General features: G+C 43.9%; 1 protein-coding gene across 9 annotated transcripts in view; it reads right to left on the reverse strand.

Moving 5' to 3' along the window:
- The window catches only part of LOC147019873 (sorting nexin-5-like), a 78,205-nt gene that overhangs the window by 23,631 nt on the left and 39,097 nt on the right, over window positions 1-15,477 (reverse strand). For all 9 annotated transcript variants that reach the window (XR_015061551.1, XR_015061553.1, XR_015061552.1 and 6 more), the window contains 2 exons: window positions 13,956-14,083; window positions 5,845-5,928 (listed from right to left, as the gene is read on the reverse strand). Coding sequence is in view for 6 of the 9 variants with exons in the window: in XM_085894663.1 (XP_085750789.1) it covers window positions 5,845-5,928; window positions 13,956-14,083 (212 nt within the window). In the remaining 3 variants the exon portion in view is untranslated. The remainder of the gene's footprint in view (window positions 1-5,844; window positions 5,929-13,955; window positions 14,084-15,477) is intronic.

Raw genomic sequence — 15,477 nt, forward strand, 5'->3', positions numbered from 1 at the left:
GGTGAAGGCAAGTTGTTTTGGGACAACAGCCTCACCACAACATTCAGTGTACCATAGGCGGGAGGAAGGGTTCCGACAACTGAAGACGAGATGGGATCAATCTGTGCATGAGAGAAAGAGAGAGCAAATTTCTTTGAGAGAATTCCCAGGATGAGTTGTCAGAGAAAGTAGAGATGGGATACCAGTCTCGAAGTTTGATGGCTGTTTGAAGTCCTTGTCAGTCGGCCTGAGTGAAATGCCAGACTCATCAGCACAGAGGTGGTTCTCTAATAATGGCCAGAGATGTCTACTTTAACAAGCATATGGTCAGACGAACAGCAGATATTTTCTGGGAAATTGGTCAAAATCAAATCCAGAAGAGATGGAGTACAGTTGGTTGAGAACAAGGTCGGGAAGTTGACAGATCGTGTCAGTCCCAATGAGTCACAGAAATCCTTTTCTGAAGTGCCATGGCAGGTGAGAGTGGTACCCACACCCAGCCAACTGGCATGATGGCAATTGAAGTCACCACATATGATGAAGAGAGAGTTTAGATGAGTGGATAGAAGTTGGTCCATGTTTTTGGCGAGCGATATGTAAATCGAGTCTATACTGATATGTAAACTATATATATATATATATATATATATATATATATATATATATATATATATATATATATATATATATATATATATATATATATATATATATATATATATATATATATATATATATTGATATGTGAACTATAAATTACAGAATATGTAAACTGGTTGGTGGATGGTACAATAGATAAAGAAGAGGTGGGGGTGGAGGGGAAGCTGGAGCCAGAGGTATTCCTGGGGTTGAGGAGGACTGAGGACAGTGCATGGAGAGTGAGGGATAGAGTTTTTAATAAAGAGAGCAACTCTGCCACCAGGACGAGGCTCAGGTCTGTCATACCAAAGGAGGGAGCAACCAGGGAGAGAAACTAAGGAGTCAGAGATGTCTTGAAGGAGGAACGTTTCTGTTACGCAGACCATGTTTGGTTTGTCAGTGGAAACCTGTGTGGAGAGAGTCAGGTGAGAGTGAAGATTTCGGATGTTTGAGGTCCACGCTGTTCAGGAAGAGGGAGGGGAGGAGGCCTTGGGTACAGGGAAGGGGAGGGGAGGTATGATGAGGGAGAAGAGGTGGAGGTAGACAGAGTTGTTGACTGTAGGAAATTGCAGAAGAGCTAGGGGAGAGGGTTGGATGGGGAGGAGGACAAAGAGCAAGGTGGAGAAGGGATGAGTTGCAGTGGGGAGTAATAAAAGAGGGGAAAAGGAAAGGAGGAGATTGGAGGAGGTGAAGGAATGAGTTGGAAGAGAGAGGGTGAGGGAAGGAGGCAACTTTAAGAAGGAGGGGGAGAGGGGGGAGAATAGAGAGAAATTTGCTTTCAAGAGAGAGGAGGTGGTGGATTTGAGAGGTGGGGAGAAGGGAAGGATGAGACTGGGTAGTGGTATTGTAGAGGTGGGAGCAGGTGGGGGGAGGAACAAAAATTGAGGGATGGGAAGAGAGGGAGCCAGCTTTGAGAAGGGGAGAGATTTGAAGGTGAGGGGTGAGGGGAGACATTTGAAGGTGAGGGGTGAGGGGAGACATTTGAAGGTGAGGGGTGAGGGGAGACATTTGAAGGTGAGGGGTGAGGGGAGACATTTGAAGGTGAGGGGTGAGGGGAGACATTTGAAGGTGAGGGGTGAGGGGAGACATTTGAAGGTGAGGGGTGAGGGGAGAGATTTGAAGGTGAGGGGTGAGGGGAGAGATTTGAAGGTGAGGGGTGAGGGGAGAGATTTGAAGGTGAGGGGTGAGGGGAGAGATTTGAAGGTGAGGGGTGAGGGGAGAGATTTGAAGGTGAGGGGTGAGGGGAGAGATTTGAAGGTGAGGGGTGAGGGGAGAGATTTGAAGGTGAGGGGTGAGGAGAGAGATTTGAAGGTGAGGGGTGAGGAGAGAGATTTGAAGGTGAGGGGTGAGGAGAGAGATTTGAAGGTGAGGGGTGAGGAGAGAGATTTGAAGGTGAGGGGTGAGGAGAGAGATTTGAAGGTGAGGGGTGAGGGGAGAGATTTGAAGGTGAGGGGTGAGGGGAGAGATTTGAAGGTGAGGGGTGAGGGGAGAGATTTGAAGGTGAGGGGTGAGGGGAGAGATTTGAAGGTGAGGGGTGAGGGGAGAGATTTGAAGGTGAGGGGTGAGGGAGAGATTTGAAGTTGAAAGGTGAGGGAGAGATTTGAAGTTGAAAGGTGAGGGAGAGATTTGAAGTTGAAAGGTGAGGGAGAGATTTGAAGTTGAAAGGTGAGGGAGAGATTTGAAGGTGAGGAGTGAGGGGAGAGATTTGAAGTTGAGGAGTGAGGGGAGAGATTTGAAGTTGAAAGGTGAGGGGAGAGATTTGAAGGTGAGGAGTGAGGGGAGAGATTTGAAGGTGAGGGGTGAGGGGAGAGATTTGAAGGTGAGGGGTGAGGGGAGAGATTTGAAGGTGAGGGGTGAGGGGAGAGATTTGAAGGTGAGGGGTGAGGGGAGAGATTTGAAGGTGAGGGGTGAGGGGAGAGATTTGAAGGTGAGGGGTGAGGGGAGAGATTTGAAGGTGAGGGGTGAGGGGAGAGATTTGAAGGTGAGGGGGTGAGGGGAGAGATTTGAAGGTGAGGGGGTGAGGGGAGAGATTTGAAGGTGAGGGGGTGAGGGGAGAGATTTGAAGGTGAGGGGGTGAGGGGAGAGATTTGAAGGTGAGGGGGTGAGGGGAGAGATTTGAAGGTGAGGGGGTGAGGGGAGAGATTTGAAGGTGAGGGGTGAGGGGAGAGATTTGAAGGTGAGGGGTGAGGGGAGAGATTTAAAGTTGAGGGGTGAGAAGCGTGAGAGGGGAAAATTGAGGGAGAAAGGTATGGGGGAAGCTTTTGAGAAAGGTGAGGGGGCGGCTTGGGGGCGGGGGGAGTGATGCCTGCCTTGAAGAGGTAGGAGGTGGGTGAATTGAGGTGGAGGAATGGGAGGGAAGCTTTGAAAAGGAGTGGAGACAATGAGAGCAGGCATGGCCATGTGGAAAGAGGAAGAAGGGAGGGGTGGGGAAATGGGAAGGATGAGACTGGGTATGGGTATGGTAAAGCTGGTGGGGGAAGGAACAAGATTTGGGGGGGGGGGGTGAAGAGGGGGAGGTATGATGAGAGGAAAGAGAAAGCATATTCTATTAGAGTGCCAAGGGTCCTCAAAATGCGGACCGTGGTCCACATCAGACTGTGGGCATCATCAATCCGGACTGTGAGCTAATCCGAATCCAGCATGAAAAGGCCTCTGGTGTATATCCATTCAGACCAACTCGATAAATGATAAACGCTGGAAGGGATTAATTCAGGAGGTGATAAACATTTAGATTTAGATCAGTTTCAAAAACTAAATCCGACACAGGACGACGACATTCAACCCATCATGCCTATGATATGCCAACACCAGGGTGTGATCCATTAGCAAGGAGCTTGCTATTGCTTGCCAAATGGGTTGCTCAATTCAAACGCTCAAACAAACACTCCAGCGGAACGGAGTGCTCGGCACTCGGCACCACTTTACAACATGGTGGTCTCTCTGTAAACAATGCTATTGTGGTACTCAAGGAAATGCTGTCCCGGTCATAGTTTTCAGTTTTACTCGATCTTCTTGTGACAAATTCCTCAAACAAATTCATTATGTTCTCAGCGGATACAGAGTACGAGGAAGAGGGAAAGAAAGATTTTTTAAACGGGGAGTCAGAAGGAGGATCCCCCTGCCAACCTTATCTATGGACCCTACCACTGGGAATTTTGGTGGGGGGGAGGGGGGTGGTACGCATGTTTGTAAAGCTTAAATAATTAGGATGAAAAGTAGAAGTAATAAAATTATGACATGCATGTTTACATCTGGTTTTTAAGCACGATAATAAACGTTGGTATCAAGAAGCTCAAAATTAAAAGCCCCCCCTTTTATTCGTCAAATTATTTCAGAGATGTGGCAAAGGTTGCCAGATTAAATGCTCAGAAGGTACCACAACAAAAAGCGTCGAGAATCAACAATTTGCAAGGGCTATACCTCCACAACACTTGCCTGGTTATCACTATTGGCTTTGCAATTTGCACTTTCAATGCCGCCCCCCCTTCCCCCTCCAACTTTTAAGTAGCGATCGATGCCCATTGCCCATGTATCTGCGACACGATTTTATAAGTATTTGGAAACAAACTGAAGATTATAGTACATCTAGCTACAGCAAGAACACCCTCAGGAATGGGCCTGGATAATTTGGACACGAAATAGTGAACACCGACTGACTGATGTACCATACTCTGTTACAGAGCGTTGATTCCGATGAAGCAATTTCTTGGCCACATTCATGCTGAGTGGTTTTCCATCCTTCTCCCAGCAGTAGTTGGGGCAGGAATTTAGAATTTGGTCATGGTGTCAGCGATAGCATGCCGATTATTTATGAAGGACACCGTGGGATCTTTAACATCCACCAATTGATGTCAACAGATGGGACATTAATTTAATGCCCATCCGAGGGACGGCGTGCGCGCACACACACACACACACACACACACACACACACACACACACACACACACACACACACACACACACACACACACACACACACACACACACACACACACACACACACACACGAAACACCGGAATGACAGTTTTTGGCTGGGTCGGGATTCAAACCCAGGCTAGACAGCTTGGAAAAAGGCAAGTGTGCGATGGGACGTCCAGTTTAACGTCCATCCGAGGGAAAGCATACGCATTGATGAATCCCCCTGATAGATGTACATTCAAGGTATAAAATCAACTTGTGGTACATTCGAAAAAAAAATTGTCAAACTATATCTTAAGCTGCTCTATTAAAATTGATCTGCACGTACAACAACCACCAACAACAACAACCTCTCCATTTTGGTCGTGGCTAATAGTGTGTGGTGTGTTTAATTAATCGAGAGTTTTCACTCAACTTTCCCACCAATTCATTTTGCCAATCCCAAAATTTATCCTTCAGATTTCGCCCTTACAAGTCACATCAAGAACATCTATTCAAACTATTTAAGCTTCACAAAGTGCTCCAATTGTCAGACAAATATCTATTTGTGTGGTTAAACTGAAGCCCGTAAAAGGGAACTCGTAAAAAAAAAAAAAAATGCAAATATTGCTTGCATTACAGGAGAAGGCACAGGGCTCGGTGCAGAGAGAGCAATTCAGCCTTGGGTGAGAAATCCCAAACGGCAAACGACAGTTCCACCACGTCCTGAGCTACAACCAGTGAGCGGTACTTTGCCAAACACTGCAAGGTCACAAAACCAATAAAATAACCACCAAAAACAAACTACTGTAGTAACAGCACAGGCTACCCCGATAGTGCTCTGGAACGACATCATCCTGCAAGTAACTTATATGGAGCAGTCGTGCCATTTTGGTTTACAACTGTTTGCGATTTTTCAAAAACAAACCCCGCAATTCCAAACCCATTAAAATGCCATCGACTTTGGCTTTATACATTCATATTTGGCACCAAGTAAGTCTGAATAGAAAAGCTTTTCAGTTGTAAATCACTGCCACAATGCTGTTTGCAAATAAAATGAAAATAAACAGAAATCAAAGGGGGAGGTTTGGGGGGGGGGGGTGGGATGACTAACAACCAGAGGAATGAGGAAGTGGTGCTTGAAAGAGTAGGCATGCTGGTTATGTGGGAGTGGAAAAGGAGAAATATGACAAAAAGATGTGTGTAGAAATTTTAATGGTGCACATAAAAATAAGCAAGGACAGAATCAAAAGACTCAATTGAGTGCATCAGCATTTTGGGTATACAAAGGGCTGCTGGGAGAATATTTAACCAGCAAACATCACCTTGTGCTTCTCCTTCCACATTTCTTCAACAGCCAGATGAAATTTGCTGAACATGCCTTTCTTCATCTTCCTGTGTGCCATGGCCTAAAAAAGGTATTTGTAAATGAGAGGTGGTGGCACTGGAGTTTAGGGAGGCATGGTGGTGGTGGTTGGGGGATGGTGGGTGGTGGCACTTATGGGAGAGAAGGGTGGTGTCGATTGCTGGAGAGGTGTAAATTCAGGCAAACATCCATTGTTGACGAGCAACGAGGTAAATGCATGTGGAATCATTACGGAATGACTCCCTTGTTTAGGCAACGGCACAAGCTAAATTATGCAAAGCCTCCTACACAAGAAGGCAGTAAAGACAGACTTGCATAAAACCTAATTAGTTGAGTGACCCAAATATGAAATCAGGAGAAAATATCAAATTTCTGACAGCAAATGTCACCAACCTTTTTTTTTTTTATACAAAAATCTAGGCACATGGATGTGACTTGCAACAGATTGCCAGAGCAGTGGCAGAACAAGGAGATTTAACAATCAAGGGAATTAGCAAACAGGAAAATAAGAGAAGAGGGCAATAAACATTAACTTTCAAGTAATAAGGCAGAACGAGGTTGGGTCAATGGGGGTATGTGGGATGACATGAGATAGTTTTACACCACCAACTGGAAGCAATGGAGGGAACAGTGGGATCGAACCACCTCATGAAGAAAGTTCTACAAACTGAAGAAAAGTAGAACAAAAAGAGTGGAGGTGTGTAGAGAATTATGTGTGGTGAGTTTAACTCTGAGGGGCTTGTTGGAAAAACGCATGCATCCTGACGGAGCTGGGGATCCGAAAGATGAAAGAGCAAAAGAAGCAAAACAAGAAGAGAAGTGGTTCACAAATAAAAGTAAAAAAGGGGCCACCAACCTATCTGATGTCCAAGCAACAGGCCTTATGCTTCCGTCTCATCATTGATGATGTCAACAGGGTTGTCAGCCTTGGATTTCACAGAAACCAAGAGAGCCAGACATGAAGCCAGTGCGTCACCAAGAGCAAAGAGCAGAACTCCATTGAACGATGAACAAAGGACTTGTGAAGCTGTGAGCAGTTTTTCAACGAATGACTTGGAACAGTGAAGGATGCCCAATCTGTGTCTGGCTTTGAAAGTAATATTTACTACATAGTCAGCCGAGGAGTAGTCACGCATAATGGTGAGGTCTAGAGGGTCAAAAGACTGAACCTCTTCCAGTGATTGACCATGGAAATAAGTGGGTTCGTTTGACAACTCTTTTGGAGCAACAGGGTGAGACCAAGATTTTCCAGGATTAAAAAAAAATTAAAAAAAAAACAAAGGAAAAAGCGATGCGTTTTAAAACGTTAATCTTGAGACTTCCTTTGATAAACACCAGGTGAGTAATCTCTTCTTTCCATCTTTTCCTCCATAAAGATGCTGCCCATTCCACAACTCTCCCATATTTATAATTGACAATAAACCAAGGCATTCATTATATCTTTTTTTCAAACCCCCAGAGCCAAAATGGTGAGATTTGGACGTATCAGAATAGAGCACACAATATAAATACTTCAGGATCATGCCACACATTTCCTTTGACCAGAGGAATTATATTGCTATTGGCCAGAGGTGGCTTCTCAAGTCTTGTACACTGTCCAAAGTCAGTGGAGACTATTGTTACGGCTGTGGAAATTCGCAATACACCATAAAGGGTCCTTAGATCAGTTATGACGATAAGTACGTGTGTAGTTAGATTTCCCCACCGTTTTTAGAGGGAATTTCCGTGTTCACCGGGGTGCGATCCTTTGAGATAGCTGTTTTTCTTTTCTCTATCATTATTTTGGACCAATCATTCCCCCAACAACCAAATCGCCACCACCAACATCATTCCCAAGCAACTACAACTCAAACACCACCACCTTCGCCTCTTTACCTCCACAACTCCACCCCACAAACATCGCTACACCGCCATTCTCAAACGACGCCCGCCAACAACCAAACTCCCACCACCTCCGCCTTTCTACCACACGCCGGGCCATGCGCTCCTTTCGCCTCAAAATCGGATCAGGAATGCTTCACGCCCCCTTTTCATCCATCCAATGACTGAGCATCGGGTGGCATAGCCCCGCCTCCGGACCCGCTGCGATCCAGAAATTTACATGGACGCCCCTCCCCCGGGCTATACAAGCACGAGCTCGCGGAAGAAAAAAAAAAAAGGTGCAGTACGTCGGCAGAGAACCAAGTGGGAGCAGTGGAGTGGAAGCGGCGGAGTGTCGGGAGAAGAAGTCAAGTCTGCAGTGTCGGCGGGGCAGTTGAGTCAGGAGACGGAGCTCAAAGCCGACAGGAAAGGCAGACGGGGAGCGTCGGAGAGAGCTCGCCGACCACACCAGGGGCACGAAGCCAGGCGCAGCTACGCTGACATTGCGGTTTGCCCGCCATCGCGCCACGAGGGCGCGCGTAGGACCCTTCGGTCTCGTGGACCTGGCCGCTCATCCAGGTGCCACGCGCATTAGGCCCACGCGCCCAATCTGACTCCCTTTGCCTTTGAGGGGGTCTTTCCTTTGCTTTTGTGTGAATGTGTGTTGTGGTGCCGTGTCTTGTAAAGTAGAAACTGTTTAAGTGCATGTAAATAAACAATGCTTTATTCAGTTGTAATTCTTACTTTCATTGCCTTGCTTGTAAATTGCATTCTTATTGTATGGCTGTGAATACGTGCTTGCCTTGTCTGAGTGTGGAATAAATGTACTTGTCGAACTGTTTTCTGTTTCGTTGCGTCCTTTCCTTTGTTTGAAAGTTCCATCTTGCATCACGGAAGGAATTTGTAGGAAGGGTGTAAGCACCCGGTAAATAATCACGTCCGTCGGGGCCGGCGATAACACCGCTCGGTTATCACTGAAGCACAGAACGGACTGCTTAAGCAGTTCGTGTCCTAGGCCGGCCAGCGGCGAGGTACGATCGCCCGGTTAACTACTCGTGCAGGTACTTAGGTAGGTCGAGTTTGGCGAACAACCCTATCCTGCGCGGTTGGCATGATTGTGGTGTGGTCGAAAGACCCACCCGTGACGAGCTCCTGGCAGTAGTTCCAAGGAGGGTCACGACTGAATTGTCCGTTGCGGTGGGCGACACGTTCGCGATTTGAGTTAATTCGCCGGGCGGGCCTTAATTCGTAACACTATATTGGACTGTATGGGCAATCTCACCAAAAGGATCATGAAAGCAAGTTAGGGCAATGTCACCATTAAATCATCTACTCATCCCCACTGTATGGGCAATGTCATCAAAAGAATCATTAAAGCAAGTTAGGATGCTTTCTTGTTGAGGTGTCACCAATTAAGGTTTTCCAGGTTGCTTCTCTTCACCATTGGCATTATCATTTGTGAACTTAAGAAAAGTGACCACTGATCTATAGTTAATGACTACATTTCAGACAACCTGTTGTCAAATCTGGCTGTACTCTGAAAAGTGAATTAAAAAAAAAATTGAATTTACCCTTGAAATATTGTGGATCTGTCTTTTAACAAATGCATCTGACAAACAGGAACAAACAGAGGAGGAAAACACAGGAACCTGCAAGTAAGGGGGTTGGCCCAAAAAAAAACCAATATATATATTATATATATAATATATATATATATATATATATATATATATATATATATATATATATATATATATATATATATATATATATATATATATATATATATATATATATATATATATATATATATAGTTACAGTTGTGGGGGTAGATTGAGGAATTTAATAGGAAAGTTAGGATTGTAGAGTTGCTTGGTCCTTGGACGTGTTGGAGACATCTCAATGTAAATTAAGTAGGGAGACTGTGAGCTTAAATGTTACTTGTCACCACACAGTGGGTGGTGCTGTTAATTAGATAGGGATTAAGACCAATTTTCCCCTGTATCTAACTGCCCCTGTGACATTATCGTACGTTTTTGTATTTACAAACAAGCCATGAAAGTGCGTGCGTTTTTATAGCAACAACAACCATAACAACAATCAAGCCAAATGTGCCGAGCAGGCAGAAACCCCACCTTCCAGGGTTTTCGTGCAAACATGCCACACCAGGAGGTGGAAGAAGGGGGAGGTTCGAAGAGACGGTAGTTGTGAGGAACGTGGCTGGGATCTCGCTTTGCTCTCCTCTCGGCATGACAAAATGATGGCACGATTCTCGTATTCGTGCTGAGACAAATTGACTCGCACGATGGAGCAAGATGCTGGCCATTGACTCTTGGCCGGGTCATAAGAGATGGACTTTGAAGCCTCATGTATATCACCGAAGAGAGTGGCGCCATTCTGCAGAGAGCAGCTGCGTCGGCAAGCGCGATCGACGAAGAGACTGCACGGCGGTTCCTGAGGCCTGGTGTTGAATATCGCTTCACAAATTTACACCACGTATGTTTCCCACCCAGAGAGCAGCTCTGTGCCATTTTTGAGCACATCTTTCAGTGCAGGACAAAGCACCTCAATCCAAAAATTCAGTAAAGACAATCTCTGGACAAAGCCAAGTGCCAGAATAAAGGGAGGATTTTATTTTGTTTCGTTTTCCCCTTGTCTGTATTTAAGTTTATGTGTTGAGGCACATCAACTTTTGGCTTAAATATATTTCATGTTTATTATAACATTTTGAATTATACCCTTGTAAATATTTCGATTTTCATTAAATCCCTATGTTTATTTTAAGTTGCTGTGTCCATGTATCTGTTGTGGGCTCGAGTATAAACACCTTGTGCTGCGTTTCCGTCGCTCGACCAGTGCCGCCCTGCCCCTCTCACGCACACCATAATCTTGAGGACACATGTCCACCTCCAAGGAAAACCTCTCAGCGATCCGGCATGGTCGATGTTATCCGCCCATCCACGACAATTGGGTCGGGGGATTAACGCAACTAGCCAGACCCACGACAAAAAATATATATTATATATATTATATATATATATATATATATATATATATATATATATATATATATATATATATATATATATATATATATCTTCTTCTTCTTTTGGCTGCTCCCATTAAGGGTCGCCACAGCGGATCATCCGTATGATCCACATAGTGATTTGGCACATGTTTTACGCCGGATGCCCTCCCTGACGCAACCCTGGTCGCCTCTTACGACACAGGGATATGGTACACCTATTTTAACCAGGGTATACACCGGCCCAGTACACTGGTACTCATTTCGCCGACCTCGGAAGGATGACAGACTGAGTCAACCCCCTGGTGTATTAATTCAGTGGCCCAACGGGGCTTGAACTCAGGACCTTTTGGATCCCAAGCCGCTGCCCTAACCACTGTGCCAACACCAGGATATATATATATATATATATATATATATATATATATATATATATATATATATATATATATATATATATATATATATATATATATATTTCTGGGTAATGATGGGGATGACACGAGATGGTGGTGTTCCACCTTCTTCCAATACTGAAGGGACGAGTGGGAGGGAATAAACTCAGGAAGTCCCAGTAGTTTATTCGGGGGTTGGGTGCAGGCCAAAATATTATAATCGGTCCCCGAGTTTTGTTAATCAACATCTGTACTGTCTCAATCACCTTCTCATTTTCTGCCTCCAGAATCACTGCCAACAGTTAAGGGACGTAATGGTCCAGCTGTTGCTGTTGGAAAGACATTTCAACCCCCACTCCCCACCGCCATCCCCCCCCACCCCCCAAAAAAAAAAATCAAAAGAAAAGCAAAGCTAATTCAAGACCATGCCTTTCAGTCTGGCCTATTTATCCCACAAAAGTCGATTGGTGATTTGGAGAAACAGACACCAACTACACACAACATTCCCAACTTATGCAAGCTATTTCCCCAGATTTTCTTTTTTTGTAGGCTGACTAAGCATACCTGAAGGAAAAAAAAAAAAAAGGAGCTTTCTACACCAATTTTAAAACCCACCTTGGAAGCTTTGTAAAGGAAAACAGAGCCTATTTGGTTTATAAAGATGGCAGCAACAAGCTCTGGCCCCAACAGCTTTGCCAATAGTGATTCAATGCAATTAGATGCTTGATGGAGCGTCCCAAAGGTTGGTAGTGGAGAATGGATGGAGTTGGTAAAAATCCACAATCCCATAAAGCCAAGGGAGAGAATTGCAACACTTGATGGAATGACTGATGAAGAGAGGATTCAGAGTGCAAAGGAAAACAAGAGAAATTTCACACAATAAAACCCCACATAATAAGGGATATAAATACATATGCAGCATATGTATTGGCAGGTATTAGGGTATAGTGGGAATTGTACAAGATTGCATTAAAAAAATAAAAAAAATAAAAATAAAAAAAAGGTAACAGGTGGGCTGCTTCAGAATTCTAGCCTGCTCCAACATGTGGCCATCAACAGAATCCCAAAATGGAAAAAAACCCATAAGTTAATTTTTTTGACAAGATCGAGACTCATGGTTAAAAAGGTGACATTAAAAAGACGAGATGAGGTTAAAAAGGCAGCAAATTGACAGTGGAGACAGTGAGGCCAAGGTTGGAAGCACCAACCAAGGGAATGAACAAACACGAAAAGAGGGAGAGGAGGGAAATAAAATGTAATCTGCAAGTAAGAGCGTTGGGTTATGTAACAATAATTGGGGTAAAAATGATCACAGGAAGGGATGGAGAATGAAGTGGGATTGACCGGCCTCATCACAATTTCCAAAACAAGAGAAAAGAGGAACGAAAGGGTGGAGGTATGCAACAAGCATAGATTTTGTAAGTTTAACCAGGAGGGGGAAAATGCTTGCATTTTGGAGAGGCTTTGGAAAGTCAAAGGGATAAGAGAGCCAAAAGAGCAAGACAGGAGGAGAAGCGGTTGAAATATAATCATAAAAAGCGAAAACACTGACTCGTGTGCTTTATGAGAACAACAGGTCTTGTGCTTCAGCCAAATTGCCAGAGATGCCACCAATATTGACAACTTTGGATTTCACATTTCACATTCCAGCAGGAAGATGCGATTCAAGGGTGTCAACCCGTATGGGAGAACAGTACTCCATTGAACTACGGGCAAAGGCTTTGTAGGTTGTGAGTATCATTTTGATTTACAAAGGAAAGGCTTTGATTGACAGAGGATGCCCAGTCTGTGCCAGCTTTGGAGTCCACCTTTGCATTATTGCCAGACCTGGAGAGTTCATGGCTTATGGTGAGGCCGAGAAGTTGAAGAGACCGAATCTCTTCCAGTGACTGACCATGTAAATAAATAGGTGGTTTAATTTGATGATCCTTCCAGTGACGGGATGAGACAGGATTTTCCAGGATTGAAAGCAAAGTTTGATTTTTTTTTTTTTCCCAGGTGAACACCTAATCAATTCCTGATTAGCAGAGTGATGAGTTTGCTGTCTGTCTGCTACATGGATGGGGGTATTATAAAATAATGTGGAGTCACCTGCAAAAAGAAGAGGGTTTTCAAGAGCACCAGGGAAGTCGCTTATGAAGAGGAGGAGCAATACTGAGCTCAATATACTGCCTCAAGGGACTGCAACCTCCGCTGGGAATGGAGAAGGTTCCATTGATAGCAACACATTGACTGTGAGCAGAGGAAGTCAGAAAGCCAGGTGTGCAGGCGGCACTGTACGTCACAGGTGAGCTTAATAAGCAGATCAAGATGTGACTGTGTCGAATGGCCAAGATATGTCCAGGAAGATGGTCCTCATCTCTTGTTTGAGATTTAGTCTCTCAAAACCATTGCTGAGAGAGAAGCGGCAACATGTTCCAAGTCAAAGAACCGGGATGAAATCCAAAATGATGTTTCTGGCTTTTCATACCCATCTCATCACATATCAGAGTTGTGCATCTGTGGAGTGGCAGATCACAACTGCGACTCCTATTCAAAGGAAATTGGAGAAGATGGTCATTTCTACAACATCAAAACAATAAAACTGATCCTATGGACCTCAACTATTCTAAATTTCAGCAATGACCACTGAGAAAATTACATCACAGCTCATCAAGTTTTGGAATATTACAAAATACTCCCTTAATGTTTGCATTTGTTTGCAAGCAGAAGGGGGTTAGGCAGGGTTGAGAGCTCAAGAATAGTCATTTTGCATATGTAATAGGTAGATGGTTGTGAAAATGACTTGCATCTCTTTGTATCAGGAAAGAGCTGATGGCTAGCTTGGTGCCCAAGATGGGGTGCTTTAGTAAAGCCTGAAGATAAGCTTCCAAAGCTCTGCACTGCCGGCTCTTTTCATCCTCTTGTAGGACGGGCACTGCGAAACGACAATCATTCATTTCATTTCATGATTTATTTCAAAGATTCAACACTTGAAACAAGTTAACATAGGAATAAGAACAAGATATATCTGCCAATAAAGTACATACCAGATAAAAGCTAAATTGAGTTCCAATTTTTGATATATTTTTTGTAAACAAGCAATGACTCAATATAAAAACAACCAAACATTTTACATAGATTTGGGTGGAACTCAATTGATTTCATTCAAAATCCTAACAAAATAAGAACTTGCGCTATTCTTATACAGGAGATTGAGTGCATTTCTAAGACCATAACATGACTCATCATACCTATAATTAGGCAACGACTCTCTCAACTGGAGTTTTTGCAATTAAGTTGTTAATGCTAAGCAGTGGCCTTTATAGGTTTTGCAGTGAAGCAACAATCACTGCAGTTAAGCTTGAAGAAAACTTTCACCATTCTCACAAGTACATGCTCCAAATCTATCGCAAGGGTTGGGATGAACAATATACTTTATGACTGTTATTATACTATATAATAATATTATATGAGCAAATCTTGTGCACACACATATTTCCCTGTTCAAAATGATTTTGCCTGAAATCATTGGTCGTTTCTGTTCCCATGTGAGCACACATGGCTCCACGATGTCAGGATCCCCAATCCCAAGTACTGTATCAATTTGTCCATTGTACACCGAGGTTTATATATTCATCCATAATACAGTACACATCTTCATGATTCATTGCGATGTACAATAATGTTCCTTAAAGTGATTGCACAGCACGTAAGCTCCTCCATGATCTTTAAGCTAAGTTTCTTAAGCAGCAAAAAAAAGTGTCTGTCAAATTTGGCGGCTGATATAATGGCAGGTGGAGTATTGCACCAACTTCAATGACTGCGTTGGTCCTTTCAATTGCAATACCCATTCCACATTGTTAATTTCGATATACTCGTAACCTGCCCACACACAAATTCAATGGGTCGGGGAAAGATGGGTGTCTTTGTCCGAAATATCCATCTGCAAACAAAGCTTTTCAATCGATCAAAAAAAAAAAGAAAGAAGAAATAGCTTTGCGCATCAATTTCACCTTGAGGATTGAATATCTACTTTTCATGTAATGAAGCAAATGATCTCTATGCATTGTTAAAATCCATCCAGAATTGTCTTGTGGAAAGATAGGAATACAGCTCTATACCGACATTCCAAAGCCTGGTGTTGGCTTAGTGGTTAGGGTGGTGGCTTTGGATACTAGGATCCCGAGTTCAAGCCCCGTAGACCGCTGAATTAAAATACACCAGGAGGTTTACTCAGCCTGTCATCCTTCCAAGGTTGGCAAAATGAGTACCAGTGTACTGGTGAGGGGGACACTGCATCAGCGGCATAGCCGCATCCCAACCAATGAT

Source organism: Eptatretus burgeri, chromosome 9, assembly GCF_056783735.1.
Source record: "Eptatretus burgeri isolate ZD-2024b chromosome 9, Ebu_testis_v1, whole genome shotgun sequence".
In the NCBI taxonomy this organism is placed as follows: domain Eukaryota; kingdom Metazoa; phylum Chordata; class Myxini; order Myxiniformes; family Myxinidae; genus Eptatretus; species Eptatretus burgeri.